At 47.5% G+C, this 18,160-nt stretch overlaps 1 protein-coding gene across 7 annotated transcripts in view; it reads right to left on the reverse strand.

Moving 5' to 3' along the window:
- USH2A (usherin) overlaps positions 1–18,160 on the reverse strand; it is a 1,078,291-nt gene that overhangs the window by 663,219 nt on the left and 396,912 nt on the right. For all 7 annotated transcript variants that reach the window (XM_068232882.1, XM_068232881.1, XM_068232884.1 and 4 more), the window contains 4 exons: positions 16,607–16,733; positions 13,768–13,869; positions 3,459–3,647; positions 560–690 (listed from right to left, as the gene is read on the reverse strand). In XM_068232882.1, coding sequence (XP_068088983.1) covers positions 560–690; positions 3,459–3,647; positions 13,768–13,869; positions 16,607–16,733 — 549 coding nt within the window. The remainder of the gene's footprint in view (positions 1–559; positions 691–3,458; positions 3,648–13,767; positions 13,870–16,606; positions 16,734–18,160) is intronic.

Raw genomic sequence — 18,160 nt, forward strand, 5'->3', positions numbered from 1 at the left:
TCCCCTCACCTCGGGCTCTCTTCTCAGCGCGTTCCCCTCCTGCAAGTATCAGTGGCAGCAGGAGGGGCAGGAGAACATACAGGTATATCCATGCGTTCCACGCGCTGAAAGTTCTGATCTCTAAGTGTCTGACACTACTTCCTGTTTAAACAGAAAGTAGCGTGAGACATTTAGAGGTGAACCTCTGCGGTGGATGGAGGTATGTGTTCCTGCCCCCGCCCGCTGCCACTGATAATTGCAGGAGGGGAACAAGGGCCCTGGTGGGGTCGCTACCTCTGCACCCCCTATTGCTACGCCACTGGACACATAGGCTGTACTGAGGTCCGGTGAAGTGTCCGCTCCACTTAAGAGCAAATCCAAATCATTCAGATGATCTGCTTTCCCAAAAAAATCATGCAGACTAATATCAGAAAAAGCAAGCATAGCAAATCACATCTCTATCCTAATAAGGAGATAGTATCATATCTAATTATGTACTATATCTCTTTACCGTGGTATTGTACCTTACTGAAGCCAGACCAGTAATAGATGCAGACAACAGTTATATCATCACATTTACCAGTATATAGTCAGGCCCATCCTTGCTATGCATGAAGAGCAGCAATCCCCTCAGCTGGTCAGTCTTAAACAGAAAAGATATATCAATATCTGGACCGCCAGGAAATACGGTATGATGAAGTTCCAGGAAACCTGCAGAAGCACAGAAATAATCCATGTTTTATGTCAGTAGTGTCAGATATATATGTCACCCTTCCATCATTAGCTCTAAGCTGTTGTGTAAGGCTCTCCCCTCAGTATCCCACACAAGAGTAATCCTAGAACATAGATAATGATTGGTCAATTGTGAAACAGAGACAACTTTTTTTTGTAAAGACAATTGTCAGTTTGTCAGCTCCAGCAACCTGAAAATTAAAGGACCTCTCTATCACAAACATCGTAAAATGTAATTACTTGCCGACCGCTCCACGCCGGCAGCAGCCCCAGGACCGCTCCACGCTGATTGGCGTGAACGGCCTGCTATGGGGCTAGCAGGAGATCGCGCTCAGGCTGCACGCGCATCTCCTGCTTGGAAGGCGGAGCTCCGCTCGAAGACTGTTAGACGGTAAAACCGTCGTCAAATACCTGTGTACAGCGCTGTGATCTGCAGCAGTGCTGTACTGGGGACAGCCGTGTGACACGGAAGTCCCCTCCATAGGCTGGCGAGTGATTGGCTGTCATAGGCTGAAGCCTATGACAGCCCATCACACTGATTGGCTGGCGGGGGTAGGGAGGGAGCGGGGCAAAAAAAAAAAATAGTGAAATTTATTATAAAAATAATAAAATAAATATTTGTAAAAAAAATAAAATAAACAACTGGGGGGCGATCAGACCCCACCAACTGAGAGCTCTGTTGGTGGGAAAAAATGGGGGGGGGGGGAAGAATCACTTGTGTGCTGAGTTGTGCGGCCCTGCAGCTTGCCCTTAAAGCCGCAGTGGCCATTTTAGTAAAAAATAGCCTGGTCACTAGGGGGGTTTAACACCACGGTCCTCAAGTGGTTGAAGTACATGTAAACACATCCAAATAAGAAGCATGTTTCTTCCAGAGTAACATGAGCTATAAATGACTTTTTTCCTATGTTGTTCTCACTTACAGAAGGTAGCAGAAATCCAGCATGAGTAAATGGGGTAATCCAAAACCTGTCGGTTCAATCAGACTCCTACTACCTACTGTAAGTGACAGCAATGTAGGAGAAAAGTAGTTTATGGCTCATTTTACTGTGGGAGAAACATTCTTCTTATTTGCATGTGATTACATGCACTTTACGATTTTTGCAAAAGTGGTCCTTTAAGTGTGTCTAGGTACTGTTATCTGAACGTATTTTTATTTCACTAGATTGTACTTTTTTATTGTATATACAATTTTTACAACAAATATACATCTTACAAATCTTTTTTTTTTTACAAATTTTAACGATAATGGTCATTTACGACATTTAAGCCACACTATGGCCTCAATTCACTAAGATCATGCTGGAGATAATAAGGCAAGAGAAAACTTACCTCCACACAGTGAGAGAGTTATCTTATCTCCTCATTCCTTAATTTACCTCCTCTGTAGTTAATTTACCTCCTCTGTAGTTATTTTCACACACAGCTAATGAACAGCCTGTCTTTAACTCTGGAGTTATTTTAAGGATCGGAGAGTTAATTTAAAGACAGAAGAGTTAACTTTAGGTTTGCCTGAGGTAAAATGTTTCCTAAATACTACATGCCTTATCACCATGGTAACAACTCTAGAAACGTTATTAAAGACAGGAGATGATCTTAGTGAATTGAGGCCATTATGTGCATTAACAACTTAACTGTGGCCACAGGAAACACTGAAGCCAACGAGCACATGCCCAGAATTGCAAAAATTCTTATGCAGAAATTGAAGGACAGAATCAACCATTTTATGGCAGAAACAATGTGATTAGTTTTTCATCCCTACTCATTGATTTTTGCTATAGATCCCAGGGGCATAACTAATGGGGAGCAGCCCCTGTGACCTCAGGGTGGCCAGAGCTGTGGAGGGCCCCAACTACAGCCTTCCCTTCCTCCAATACAGGGGACTATACCTCAGATCAGGAGTTTTTGTGGCTACACTTGTTATGGGTGTGACGATCATGAAGGCCACACTTGTTTTATAAGCCTTGTAAGATGGGTCCCTAGAATTTGAGGGTCATCTAGGAGAAGCAAGAGAAGTGGTGTAAACATTGTGGGGTGGGGGCATCAAAGTTCTTCCGGGGGGACCCATTTATTGTAGTTACTCCCAGGGGCGTATCTGGGTGACATAACGCCTATGGCAAACACTGAAACTGCGCCCCCCCCCCCTTACCCCATCAAACCACCTTGTCCCATAATAACAGCTTTTTTTCTTTGGAGTGATACAAGTCTCCCCAATATAGATTGCTAGAGTTAACCCCCAAGTAAAAGTAACCAGAAGTAGCACCCTAGTATAGGTAGCCAGAGGTAGTTCACCCAGTACAAGTAGACCCATGTTTACATTGCCCTCCCAGTATATGTAGTTAGAGATGGCTCCCCAGTGTAAGAAGCCTTTTTTAGCATAAGTAGTAAGAGGTATCCCCCCCCCCCAGGTATAAGTAGTCCCTCAGTATAGGTAATGACGTTCCCCTCAGTATAAGTAACCCCCTCAGTATAGATTTGGCAGGTGTCCCCCCAGTATAAGTAGACCCTCCCAGTATAGGTAGTGAGAGATGTCCTCCAGTATAAGAGCAGGTACAAATGCTAGAGATTCATCCTTCAGTATGGTGCTGAAGCATGTGGGAGGAGGGGGCAGCCATGGCGACCATGGTGCTGTGGTGCCCATGGCACAAGCCATGCCTGCACCCCTCTAGATACGCCTCTGGTTACACCACTAATAGAGCCCCATTCTAGATGTACAGTATACTCCCGCAGATTTGTGTCAGTGAGGTTACCAAAGCCCGAGAAATAGACTCCATCTTCTCTGGTCTCCGGACAGCCTTCCCATCTCTCATAGACATTGCGTTTCTCTTCTGCTTGGTTCCAGTCCAGGGATTCCCAGTCTTCTGTAGGACTCTCAGCTCTCTGGATAGAGACGTCACCGAGACAGCCGATAAAACTTTTCCGGACAATTTCAGCATCACCTGACAGTTAGGAAAATAACTAATGACACCCAGAAACTGTACATAGTAAACATCCAGCCAGAAACTCTCCTTCATGCATTATGGTGCTTGAGGTAACAAAACATATCTTGTTAGTGTATATTAGGGATGCTCATTCAGATTACGCAGAATTGAAATTTCCGCATTTACGATCAGAAATAGGCATTTCCAAACGGAAATCGGAATTCCAGGGAAATCTGATTTACCCCAACTTGGATATTTCAGTCCAATCACAGACCTTGGAAGCATTGGACCAATCAGAGAATGCAGAATTATTTTTCTGCAAAAATTGGATTGCTGCTGTAATTTTAGACCAAATGAAAGATTCAGTTTTTCCAATTTTCCAATTCCAGATTCTTTTTTTTTTGCTTTGTCATTTTTTGCATTATCTCATGCAAAAAAATGACAAATAAAATACTCCTCAGGAATTGGAAAACTGAAAATTGGAAAATCTGAAATCAGTAAAACAGAAATCGGAAGTTGGCATTGTCAGAAATCAGAATTTCCGTGAAATCGGAAATAGGCATCCCTAGTGTATATATAGAAAAGAAAGGTCTTCAAAAGTTTTACCGTAAGGCTCACAAACTAAGTGCCCAGGTTTGTGTAGCAAATCACAGCCTTAGAGGAACATTCATGAATAAGTCATATGCAACATGGTAAAGGCCCATTTAACCACTTGAGGACCCAGCCTTTACCCCTCCTTAAGGACCAGCACTGTTTTAGAAGATCTGTGCTGGGTGGGCTCTATAGCCCCCAGCACAGATCAAATACCAGGCAGAGCGACCAGATCGCCCCCCCTTTTTTCCCCACTAGGGGGATGATGTGCTGCGGGGGTCTGATCGCTCCTGCCTGTGTGTGCCTGGCAGGGGGGGCACCTCAAAGCCCCCTCCACCGCAGGATTCCCCCTCTCCCTCTCCTCCCTCCCTTCCCCGGAGATCCGAGGCTGCACAGGAATGGATCTGTCCTGTGCAGCCTCTAACAGGCTCCTGCCTGTCATGTTACAGTGATCCCCGGCCGCTGATTGGCCGGGGATCGCTGATCTAGTACAACGCTGCTACTGTTAGCAGCGTTGTACAAATGTAAACAAAGGGGAATTTTCCGCTTGTGTTTACATTTAGCCTGCGAGCCGCGATCGGCTGCTCGCAGGCTATTCACGGAGCCCCCCGCCGTGAATTGACAGGAAGCAGCCGCTCGTGCGAGCGGCTGCTTCCTGATTAATTAGCCTGCAGCCGGCGACGCAGATCTGCGTCGCTGGTCCTGCAGCTGCCACTTTGCCGACGCGCGTTATGAGTGCGCGGTCGGCAAGTGGTTAAAGAGAACCAGAGATGAAGCACCCTCTTGTATTTTACCTTATAAATCAGTGGGAACATGACAGTAAAAACCGAATCTGCTCTTTGTTTCATTGTTCTCTGTTTAATCTGACTGTAATCACCTCTGATAAGAATCCCCGACTGAGCACTCAGTCTAGCTTTGCTACGGAAAGATTATAGCCGAGTCTGTCTTTTTTGGTGTCTTTTCAAGCCCAAGCCTGCCCCCTTGTGGCTCTGCTATAATGACTCAGCTATAATTATTCCCTGCAAAGCCAGAGTGAATGCTCACTCCGGGATTCTCATCACAGTTGATAACAGACACTTTTACCAGTGAGGATGAAACAGAGAGCAGGGTAGGTGTTTTCTCTAATGTTCTTACTGATATATATGGTAAAATACACAAGGGTGCTTCGTCTCTGTTTCCCTTTAACGCAAGATGTAGAGACGTACATTGTTTTGAGATCCCACAGCGATATCTTCAAGATTTCATTGAGAGCCCCCCTAACTTATCTGAGAAACTTCATGATCTGGGATTGTCTGCAAAGTGCAGAGGGTAAGTATTTTGCATGGGCGGTCATTGGGGCTCTTCAAACAAGGTCTAGAGCAGCCATGGACAAACTATGGCCCATGGGCGAGATTCCCTCCCTCCCGTCCTCTCCCTCCCGTTGTCCTTTCAAAGTTGCGTGCCGCACACAACAACACAACAAACTTACCCAATCATTTGTTCCAGTTGCGGTCTCCATGGCAACGGCAGCTTCATGTGACATGCCGTACGTACCAGCGTGTCACAAGATTACGCGGTCGCCATGAAGATCATTATTAGGCATAATATTGGCCCTGACATACATACCAAATTCAGTGACCACGGCATGTGTGGGGCCTTTTGCAATTAACCACGAAAGTTGGTGCCATTCACTTCATGGCGAGTTTTTGCCCCAGATTCAAAAAGAATGTGCCTGATGCAAACCGGCCAGATTCATTGTAAACCTGAATTCATGAATGTTGTCTGCTTATCCCTAATGGCCTGTCTGAAATGATCATATATGTGTACTGCAGAGACAACATTGTTTTCATGTGTTTCAAATTGCATGCCACTCAGACATTTAGGCCCCTTTTACACTTATCGTGTTGCATTGGGTCAACCACAGCATTCCATCGCAAAAGTAGTGATAGCCCTATGGGGCTTTCACACTGTACGCAATATGGCTTGCGGTGGGTCCCGTTGCGCCACCGCTAGAGTAATGTTAGGCGTGGTAACCCCAGAAGTTAAGCATACTTTCAATGAAGAATGCACGGTGTGACTTTTTGGCCATACTGCAATGCAATAGTTAAAGATCACACCACACCAAGGCATAAATGTATCAAGCATTAACGCATTCGGTAATGCTGAAAAAAGCTGAGTTTACGGAGCATATAGTAAAATGTCAATTCATCAAGGCTGTTACCGCATGGAAAGCTGAAATTACCAAGCAGTGATGTAAATTACGACTTGTGCAGTAAACACCTACAACACGTCAGCAAATATCAATTCATAAAAATCAGAGCATGCGGTAAAGCCCAGGAACATGTTCGCTAACTACTGGCAGCTCTTATCTGTCAAAAACCAGCTTCAAATGTCTTTCATGTGGATATCCCCATGATTGACAGGAGCAAAGAGTCAATAGGGACAGCCTCTGTCTCCTGCAAGTCCCTGTGATAGGACGAGATGCCTTGCCTTCTCCGGAGGGTCCAGCTTTTCTACTCCCAAAGCAGCAAGCAGAGAGATCTGAAAAAAAAGAGGCTTCCCCTGTGGCCATTTAACCCCTTAAGTTCCTGTTTGAAGATGCAGATGAGCTAGTGGAGCAATCACCTATGCATGACACGTTTAAAGTTTCTTGGGGTTCATCTAAGTTGGCAATAAAATAGAATATTAAGAAAGACTAAAAGACAGATTAAGAGCAAGCAGAGGCAGTGTCACGGACGGTTGCGGGGCCGCAGGCGCGTCCTGGAACCGCCCGTGGAGAAAAAGCGATCGCACTCGATTCCCTGCATCGATTGCGCTTCAAATCGATACAATCTGGGTTGAGTGTGTAAATGTACCTTCCCCCATCCCTTCCCCTAGCATAGCATAGGGGAAGGGATGGGGGAAGGTACATTGGGTGATTTAAATAGCGTCCCATACGAACGTGACTCCATGCCCCTGATGAGCCAAATGACGAAACGCGTAGGGCGGAGCTAAGGAGTCACGTGGGACGGAAGGAGGAAGCTAAGCGGGGACTGTGGCGTGCAGCGGAGATCCGACCGCGGCGGTGCTGACACGCACATATAAGCGCTTATGCTTTGGAAATCCGGTACGCATGTTTTTATGTAAGTTTTATTAAAAGGAAAAAAGTTTTTTACACTATGCGAGTTCCGCTTTTATATATTTGAAGGTCCTGAATTGTGAATACCCAGGATGGAGGGTTTATAAGCCTGATATAAAAGAAACAATCTGGTGAGTGAGACTCACTAAGGGGGTGAGAATATCCCCCTGTGTTTCCTTCTATACATTGGTGGAGGCTGCTCTCACATAATCCCATGAAGTGAATCACTGGGTGTGTTCATTTGAAAGCAATACTGCACTATATTAGATTTTTTTACAGGGAAATCCTATGCCACGCTGAGAGCTTTGGATTGTGATCGCAACTTTCTTTTTGGTGGACCTATCGTGATTGGAGAGTGTGTGTACTCTGACAAAGTTTGCAGATCCCCTATACTGGTGATAGATTGGTACTATATATAACAGTTTGTGTCTTGTGCTGTGGAGCGCAGTCTTTTTGCTCTTTAGGGCATTGGCTATAGTTGGGGGAAAAGCCAGACCCGCTGGCTCCCTCCCAGCAGGGGAGGTGACACCTAGCTGGCTGCCCCAAACTTCAAAGAGCCTTTGCCTGGGAATAACCTGAGTCTCATAGCATATCCATAACTTCCCAGATCTGTCATATTTCTGGGGTTCCTGAGATGGCAGCTTCGCCAAACGTGGGGGAAGTGTAGCATGAGCCCCGGTGCTGGTTCTGAGGAAGTTTCAGAACATTCTGAGGTAAGGACTGCCAGTGAGGCAGTTTGAAAGTGCCCTGATGATACCACAGGGGACCCACCCCTCATGTCTGGTATCAGGGCGCTGGGTAAATTGAGACAGACCTGAAAATGTTAATAAATCTGCCCTGACCTGTAAGGTTCTGTGAGATAGAGCCCATATATGGGTAGATATGATTTCTAGTCCCCAGGACAAGGGGAGGGCTCATCTTCTAAGGGGGTGTGTGGCTCCCCGCCCTCACTCCCTCCTACTGAATCAGGGGCATAAGAATGGCAGAGGACCCAAACTCAGTGTCCTCCACCCTGAAAACATCTTGAACTCATCGGTGCCAGCTTGAGGATATGCTGGCATCCACCTGGTCTGAACTCTGAACTTTGATTGAAACCCAGAACTCTGTTTTTCCCACAAAAAGGACATCTTTCCAGGAACTAAGTATTTTTCTCCCTTCTTTTATTTTTTTTATACTGGCTATTACTGTTTTAATAATTGTTGATTTTAATAATTGTCTGTATATATCAATTATTTATATTGCGTGAATAAACGACTTTCTCCAAGTCATTCACTGTCCGCTACCCTGCTTATCAGCACACACAGAACTGATCCCGGGTCTCTGAAGATACGCTACTGTTTGTTTGTTGTGGGCTAGACAGAATATCGTGTGTTTAACCGTTTTATTCGCAGGACTAGTCAGTCAGTTAGTGGGCTCCACGGTCCCATGATAACCGCGGTGGTGGCAGTTTACTCTGAACCAGTGGGTGAAGTTGTAATCACCCGTGTCTCACAGGCTCCCTTCTGAGTTGTCTGCGGCTAATTCTTAACGGTTCCTGCGCATTGACTGCGACCAGAGTTCGCACGATCTGTGCGCTGGCACCGTTTAGAAGGCTAAGTGCGGTCAGCCACTAGGGCTCCTGTGACAGTGTTAGGCAGCGGTTGAGACCTGTGTTGTGCTGAAAGTATCTAAGATAGCGCTAGCGCTATCAAGAAACGAACTAATTCGTTGGTGTAGCTGGAAGGCAATATATTTTTTATATATACAGAGAGACTGTGTAGCCAGTACCCCTCCCCAAAAGTTTTATTTTATTTGGCATGGAAATGTCCGGGAACTACAAGAAAATGTGCCTGGCGGACCTGCAAAATCTTTGCCAAGAGAGAGGCATTGATGTCGGCCGCAAGACACAACGGGACCTGGTAACGGAATTGTTTCAATGGGATACCCAGCAACTGCGGGAGCCGGGGGTGTCCGCTGAAGTGGATACCAGCCCATCTGACCCAAGTCAAGGGGAACCAGAGACTGAAGATTCTGCGCATACGGAGGTTGAGCATCCTGCGGGCCCTGCTGCAACAGTTACGCAGGAGAATGTCAGTGTGGACCCCAATCCCAGAGTTTCTGAAAGTACTCGCCTGGAACCGGCCAGTACTGGACTGTCCGTTTGTACTGATCCGCTAATGCAGCAGGCATTACAAAAGCTGATGGACACTGACCTGGACAAGTACCTGCAGTACATGCGTGAGGAGCACCAATCTGCAGAAGAGCGGACAAAGCGCAAAATGCGGGAGGAACGGGAGCGGCAAGCTGCTGCTGCTGAACGCCACCCACGCGGAGAGGGATGCCGCTGAGCGAGAACGGGAGCGCCAACGACAGCATGAGCTAAACATGGCAAAGGTTCAACAGGCCAGCCAGAGTTCACCGCCCAGCCTCCCTGCTGAAGGAGCTGCACCACCCGTAAGTGCAAAATTTAAATTTGCTAATATTGAAAAAGACACAGACATTGACTTGTTTTTGCGGTCTTTTGAAAAAGCATGCCGTCAGTATCGTCTGTCCCAAGACCAGTGGGCCAGACATCTGACACCTTTGCTGCGCTACAAAGCGCTTGATGCCTTCGCAGAATTGCCTGCGGAGAAGGATAATGATTATGCTGCTATAAAAGACGCTATCATTACTAAGTACCAGCTGACGCCAGAAGCCTATCGGAAGAAGTTCAGGGCCTGGCAGAAAAAGTCTTCTGATTCGTACCGAGATGTGGTCAGCAGCTTGCTCACCACACTCCGCCAGTGGACTCTGGGCCTCACCAAAGGGTCTTATGGCGTCCTGGAGGACTTGATAGTCCTCGAACAATTTCTGAACATTTGCCCTGCTGATGTACGATAGTTTGTGTTAGAACGCAGGCCGGCTTCAGCCACTGTCGCTGCAGACCTTGCTGAGACTTTTGCAACTACCCGGGTGTCTGATACACGCAGAACTGTCCCATGCAGCTGGAGAGGAGGTCAGCCCAATACTCTGGCAGACTCTCCTGCCCCTGTGAGCCGTCCGCCACAGAGGCCACCCAGCGCAGCTGCTGCACCCAGGCCTGCAGCACCTGGAGAGGTCACCTGTCACTACTGCCGCCAGCCCGGACACATGAAATTCGACTGCCCGGAGCGGAGACAGACACCACCAGCACCTGGATCATCTGCATCACCTGCACCTCACCCACAGCAGAGGCAACCCGCCAGCGAACCACAGCCTGGATCATCAGATTTTGTCCTGTTTGCCCGCGGAAAGGAAATCCGCGACCGAACCGACCAGCAGCAACTTGTTAGAGTGAACAGAAAAGTTGTCACCGGATTTCGAGACACCGGAGCTGACATCACGTTAGTTCACTCACACCTTGTGCCAAAGGAGAACATCAGCTCCAGCCGATCCCTTGCCCTTACTGGAGTAGAGGGCACCCTTTTTCACATAGCCCACGCGACAGTGAAGCTGGATTGGGGATTAGGGATCCACGAAAGGGTTGTTGGGGTTATGAAGGATCTCCCAGTCCCTGTGTTGCTGGGGACTGATTTGGGCAAGCTTGTGTCCTACTACGAACCTGCCACGACCGCCTTGTCGCTCACGGAAGGAGACGGACTCTCCACCCACCACCAGGTACTTTATACACTTGGGGGAGCACCAGGGGGAGGCGGGTTGAATGTGCCCAGTTCAAGGGTACCAGGTTCAATAGTGCCTGCTTCAAAGGCACCTGAGTTTGATGTACAGACTGTCTGTTGTGATGATGCTGTAACTGTACCTGAGTTTACTGTACAACCTGTCTGTAATGAAAAAATGTCTATACCTGTCAATGTCATTACTGCATGCAATGATGATTTGAGTAATGTCCGTCTGTGCCATTCTGACAGTGTACCTGTGCTAGCAGTACCGCGCAGATGCACTGCTCAGAACCCGAGCTCAGAACAGGTGGAGGGGGTTCCGGCCTCCTCCCCCTCCTCTGACCGCAGGGATGAGACCTTTCAGCCGCTGGCCTCGTGTGACATGAGCCAGTTGGCTGAAACTGACAGCGCCATATTCTCAGCCGCACTACAACGTGACTCAAGCTTGGAGGTGCTCAGGCAGCAAGCCGCTGAGCCCCTCGCAGACGGGGCCGCTTTCAAGGTGTACTGGGAAGGTGGGAGACTGTACAGTGAGTCTGTACAGCCCCCTACAGGTAGATCCCACACGAATACCAAATGGCTTGTGGTCCCGAGTGCGTTCAGGGGACATGTGCTAAAATCCGCACATGGTTATCCTCTGACAGGGCACTCGGGTGTCCACAGGGCACTCGGGTGTCCGCAAGACACTTGCCGGTATTCGGAACCAGTTTTATTGGCCCCGGATGAACAGGGATGTAGCAAACTACTGCAGGGCATGTGCCGTCTGTCAGGAGCTGGGAAAGTCCAGGGATTCCCGCGGGGTTCCCTTAGGTCCACAGCCACTTAGCAGGAGAACCCTGCGTGGGCAGGCTGTTGACCTAACCAACCCACTGCCCGTTGTCAGCAGTCCCGGCAGACACCACGTCCGACTGCAGTGGCGCAAACGCCCTGTCCAGAACGGTCCATGTCGGGTCAACCCTGAGGGTAGCAGACCGCGACCGGTCCAGGGGAACCGAGCCACAGGCTCCAATAGGTTTTCCCGCCGTACCGGCAACTCGAGGCCCATCAGCCAGGTTAGCGGCGCCGCCACACATCTTGCGGATGTGTGGCTAAGCCGCAGACAAGGGGGAGGGCTGTCACGGACGGTTGCGGGGCCGCAGGCGCGTCCTGGAACCGCCCGTGAAGAAAAAGCGATCGCACTCGATTCCCTGCATCGATTGCGCTTCAAATCGATACAATCTGGGTTGAGTGTGTAGGGGCAGCTGAAGTCCTTTTCTTAGCAGAGAGAGAGCACCATCCTAAAGGCTGGATGGCTCTTTTGATATGCTAATGAGCCTGAGCCTAATCTGCCCCGGAGAGTCCCTGGCTTCAAGCTGTGCTGATGGCCCATCCATCAGGTATAAGGTGACAAGCACCATGGCAGAAGCAATCTAGTTGGGGGAAAAGCCAGACCCGCTGGCTACCTCCCAGCAGGGATAGGTGACACCTAGCTGGCTGCCCCAAACTTCAAAGAGCCTTTGCCTGGGAATAACCTGAGTCTCATAGCATATCCATAACTTCCCAGATCTGTCATATTTCTGGGGTTCCTGAGATGGCAGCTTCGCCAAACGTGGGGGAAGTGTAGCATGAGCCCCGGTGCTGGTTCTGAGGAAGTTTCAGAACATTCTGAGGTAAGGACTGCCAGTGAGGCAGTTTGAAAGATACCACAGGGGTCCCACCCCTCATGTCTGGTATCAGGGCGCTGGGTAAATCGAGACAGACCTGAAAATGTTAATAAATCTGCCCTGACCTGTACGGTTCTGTGAGATAGAGCCCATATATGGGTAGATATGATTTCTAGTCCCCAGGACAAGGGGAGGGCTCATCTCATCTTCTAAGGGGGTGTGTGGCTCCCCGCCCTCACTCCCTCCTACTGAATCAGGGGCATAAGAATGGCAGAGGACCCAAACTCAGTGTCCTCCACCCTAAAAACATCTTGAACTCATTGGTGCCAGCTTGAGGATATGCTGGCATCCACCTGGTCTGAACTCTGAACTTTGATTGAAACCCAGAACTCTGTTTTTCCCACAAAAAGGACATCTTTCCAGGAACTAAGTATTTTTCTCCCTTCTTTTATTTTTTTTATACTGGCTATTACTGTTTTAATAATTGTCTGTATATATCAATTATTTATATTGCGTGAATAAACGACTTTCTCCAAGTCATTCACTGTCCGCTACCCTGCTTATCAGCACACACAGAACTGATCCCGGGTCTCTGAAGATACGCTACTGTTTGTTTGTTGTGGGCTAGACAGAATATTGTGTGTTTAACCGTTTTATTCGCAGGACTAGTCAGTCAGTTAGTGGGCTCCACGGTCCCATGATAACCGCGGTGGTGGCAGTTTACTCTGAACCAGTGGGTGAAGTTGTAATCACACGTGTCTCACAGGCTCCCTTCTGAGTTGTCTGCGGCTAATTCTTAACGGTTCCTATAACAAACATGTACATTATAAAGGGATGTGTAGATGCCCCTTACTATTGTAATGCCCTCACTGCACTAACAGCTTGTAACAGCACAGATACAGCTCCACACACTTCTGCTGTTACCGAACAAGTTTTTGTGAATTGAAGCATAGTATTTCTGTAAATTACCAAACGTCTACCGCACCTGTGAAAATATTGATGCATTAGAAAAAAAATCTAAAATACCGAATGCGGGTTTTTTGCCAACTTTTTTTTTTTTTTATCGTACAGCCTTTGATGAATTGACGCCCGAGTCAGAGTGTAAAAGGGTCTTTATAAAAAAAAAGGTAAAAATCACTTTCTAATTGATAGCTTTATAATTACATTCAGTGTGTGGTGTGCGTCAGTACCTGTGTCATCTCTTTGTATGGAGAAGTGACTTGGTAGTCCTCCAATATACACACCAGTGTTTTCACCAATAACTGTGCCAGCTCCAGAGGAGGAGCCAGATCCTGCGGCAATGCAGCAAGAGGAAAAGAAATAGACCTATTATTATTACAAATGGTCAATGTGGAAGAGCAGAAACTACGCTTATGCGTAATTACACATCGAAATTTGCATTTACACATCGTAATTGTAATGCAGAATTTTGGGAAAAAAACTAAATTCATTTTATATGCAATTGTAAGTTTTTGTAACTACGCATGAATGTATGCGTAATTTACGCATAATTTCGTGATGACTTCGGTGGTGTACAGCAAAGCCCCCATACATGCTATTGCTACTAAAATTGCTACATATGTTAAGAAGAGGTGGGTACAAGTCAAAAAATAATAATTTTTCAAAAAGACTGTAGTTTTTGAGAAAATCGATTTAAAAATGGAAAGAAAAATGGTTTTTAAACTGTAATTTTTTAGTTTAAAAAATAATTTTCCTTGCATTTTTTGAAAAAAAATGTCTCTTTAACTTGTACCCACTATTCTCCTTAACTACTTGCCAACTGCTCCTAGCCAATTGGCGTGAGCAGTGCGGCAGCCCCAGGACCGCTCCGCCCCGTCTTCAGTCTCCAAGCGGCGATCGCTGCCCGGGAGACTGTTAGATGGTGGTTTCGCCATCTAATTACTTTGTACAGCGCTGCAATCTGCAGCCGCGCTGTACTGGGACAGCCGTATGACACGGCTGTCCCCCTGGCCCACAGGAGAGCAATCGGCTCTCATAGGCTGAAGCCTATGACAGCCGATTGCGTGATTGGCTGGCTGGGGGGAGGAAGGGACAGCAATGGAAAAAAAATTGTAAAATTTAATTAAAAATAAATATTTATTAAAAAAAAACAAAACAATGTGGGGGCGATCAGACCCCACCAACAGAGAGCTCTGTTGGTAGGGGGAAAAGGAGGGGGGAATTACTTGTGTGCTGTGTTGTGTGGCCCTGCAGCTTTGCCTTAAAGCTGCAGTGGCCCAATTAACCATCTTAGCAGTATGACGAGCTCAGCTCGTCCATGACTGCTAGATGGCGCTGCTCAGGCCCTGCTGGGCCAATTTTAACAATTTTTTTTTAAAACACGCAGCTAGCACTTTGCTAGCTGCATGTGGGGGCCGCTCGTCGCCGCTTGCCGCCGCTACCCATCGCGTAAGGCCCCCCCCCCCAAGACCCCTGCGCAGCCTGGCCAGTGGATCGGGACTCCAGATGACGTCGGTGACGTCATCACTATGGTTACCATGACGACGGGGGAAGCCCTCCAAGAAATCCTGTTCAGAACGGGATTGCCGGATGGGCTAATGCGCCGGAAGCGATCGGAAAGGTGAGTAAGACGCCGCCGGGAGGGGGGAATCATATAGCTAGCGCTAGGCTAGCTGCATGGTTTAAAAAAAAAAAAAAAAAAATACTGCTGCGCTGCCACCCTGGCGATCTTAACAGAACGGCAGGGTGGTTAAGTAAAAATGGCCACTAGGGTGGTTTAACACCACGGTCATCAAGTGGTTAACATCTGTAGCAATTTTTGTAGCAATAACATGTATGGGGGTTTTGCTGTTGACAGCCAAAGTCAGCATGAAATTACGCGTAAATTAATCATAAATTCATGCGTAATTACGAATGCTTATACAAAGTCAATTGAAGTAACAATTTGTAATTATGTATAGACGTAAATGCAAAAATTTACACACAATTTTGCGTAATTGTAATTTGCTGATTACGGCCATCTCTACTGGTCAATGAAAAAAAAATTACGCACAAAATCGCAAAACGCTTGCATTTGCGATTTCAATTTTAAATGTGAACGAGGCCTCAAGCAATACCAGGGCCCATTTGCAATTAACTTTTTCTCTGGAGGTTTCTCCCAGGCGATCTTTTCACACCTTGCCAATAAAATTCCTTTTAAGCCACCAGTAAGCAAGAAAATACTCTTGTACTTTTTTCACCAACTTTTTCAATTATAAAATGCTGAAAAGTTATTTTAAAAAGAAGTTGAAAAATGATCTCCTAGGAGAAAAACTCAGGTGAAAAGTGAATTGCATATGGTCCCAAGTGTCTGACAGCCCTGCTAATAGCCCCAGCCCCTGAACAAGCATCCAGAGTAGATGTTTCTGACAAAATAGCTTCAGGTGTGCGATTCAGACCCTACTGCAACCAAAGAGATCAGCAGGGCAGCAGAAAATACTGAGAGGAGCACCTTACGGGGAGGGGAACCCCATTGTGTTAAAAACACCATCATCTGAGGCGCATTGCAAAAACTGTCATACTATGGGGGGAGGGTCTCCTGGATGATAGTATAGACTTTATTGGGCCACTGAAAATTTGGAAAGCATTGGGGGGGGGGTCACCAGAGAGGCAGGGCCAGTTCAAGTAACAAATGGGCCCAAGGGCAAACTTAGCCTGGGGGCCCCCCAACAGACACCCCCAACCAAAATGCATCATTAGAGGCCCTTTGTTGCAGCCAAAGTTCCCTCCTGGGCCCCTGAGCTGGCTGCTGACCCTCCCCCTATCACCTCCCAACGTAGTCTTTTGCGCTACTGCGCATGTCCTGCACTGACACAGCTGTTGGGACAGGACGCAGGGGCCAGGAGGCGGGCCGGCTGAGTGGGCGGGCATGTGTGCACGCGCGGCGCCAGACCTAGAGCCTGTTTTTAAACGAGCTTAGGTCACTAGTATATCATTTTTTTTCTTCAGTATGCAAACTTAACTTTTCACTATTTCCCAGTGCATGCTACGTCTCACGTCAGCACCTTCAGATGAATCTCAGCACAATACCTGCATATTTTCCATCCACAGTTATGTATCCATGGTTCTGTCTTCTTGACACAGTCACTTGGTGCCACTTGTTATCATTGTATTGCTGATTGTCATCATTACTGGGTGTTACAACCACTGGTGAATCCTGATAAAAGACAAACAACTCTCATTAAAGGTGAACTCTACAAACAGTACATAGCAAGGAAATGAACAGCGCTACTTAAAAACAGATAAGTGCCTACCTGCAAGAGAGTGCAAGCCCCACTTATGGGATAAAAACACACTGAGCATACACATGACCTGTCTACCACTGGAGGATGTTGGTTTCCTGTAACAGCTTGCATGCAACTTGTTAAAGAGCAACTGTTAGCTCTAAAATGCCCCCTCAAGAAAACACATATGTAAGTAGATAAATACATGCTCTACTTACATGACAGATGTATCGTAGTGTCCACGTTTTGATTTCTGTTATTTTCATGTTTATATATTAGAAGGCTCCTGTTGCTGGCAGGGGCCATCTTGTGTCCGGCTAGATCTTCTCCCCCCCCCCCCCGCATCCCCCTCCTCCCCGCACTGACTCTGAGCACAGCGGGGAGGAATAAATGCAGCAGCCACACACAGACTCACCTAATAATGGATCCAAGCGCTGTCGTTCCCATCTATTCTCTGCACTAGTGCAGAGTGTAGGATACTGCAGCGCCTGGAACCATTATTCCGGGAGTCTGTGTGTGTGCACCACCTTTATCCTTCCCCAAAGCTCAGTGCGGGGAAAAAGGAGAATGCGGCGGCGGCGGGCGGCAGAATGGCATGGGGGGGCGCGGACATGCCACTGGAGGAGGGGGGCAGAGGACAGTGACAGGAGATAGCCTCTGGCCCCCCTCCGTGCGCTCTAACAGCAGCGGCGACCAGGCAGACAAGGGGAGACCAGGCGGCCAATCGCAGTGCAGAGAGATGAGTGACAGAGGCATCAGCCAATCGGGCTGATTCAGCATGCCTGTCACTTCTCTCTGCGGCTTGCGTACACTTTTAGAGCCTGGGGCATGAGGAGAGAAATCTACAAAAGTAAGAATGATATGAAACTTTTACATTGCCTGGTTAGCATCCTTTCTACTGCTCTATTAGCATGCAGTAGAGAACTTATTGTGTATTTTCTGCCTAACAGTTACCCTTTAAGTACTTGTCCCTCCCAAGCTGTTACAGGAAACCAACATCCTCCAGTGGTAGACAGGTCATGTGTATGCTCTGTGTGTATTTTATCCCATAAGTGGGGCTTGCACTCTTTTGCAGGTAGGCACTCATCTGTTTTTAAGTAGCGCTGTTCATTTCCTTGCTATGTACTAATTTAATTCATTTTTGGTCAGCCGCTCCCACTTAACAGCTTTGCTTTTGGTGTATATGCAGAGCCTCTGTTTGGGTTCAAGGTGCGTTTGCAGCCTCTGGGGGGGCTCAGTGCATCTCTGAGCTGAGGCCATTCAGAGGTGGCCTGGTGATGCGCTGATCCCACTTTTTGCGCAATTTTGAACTCTACAAACAGCCTTCTATCAGCGGTGCCCATTGCAAAAATGTGGGGGT

The sequence above is a fragment of the Hyperolius riggenbachi genome, chromosome 4 (assembly GCF_040937935.1).
Source record: "Hyperolius riggenbachi isolate aHypRig1 chromosome 4, aHypRig1.pri, whole genome shotgun sequence".
Lineage (NCBI taxonomy): Eukaryota > Metazoa > Chordata > Amphibia > Anura > Hyperoliidae > Hyperolius > Hyperolius riggenbachi.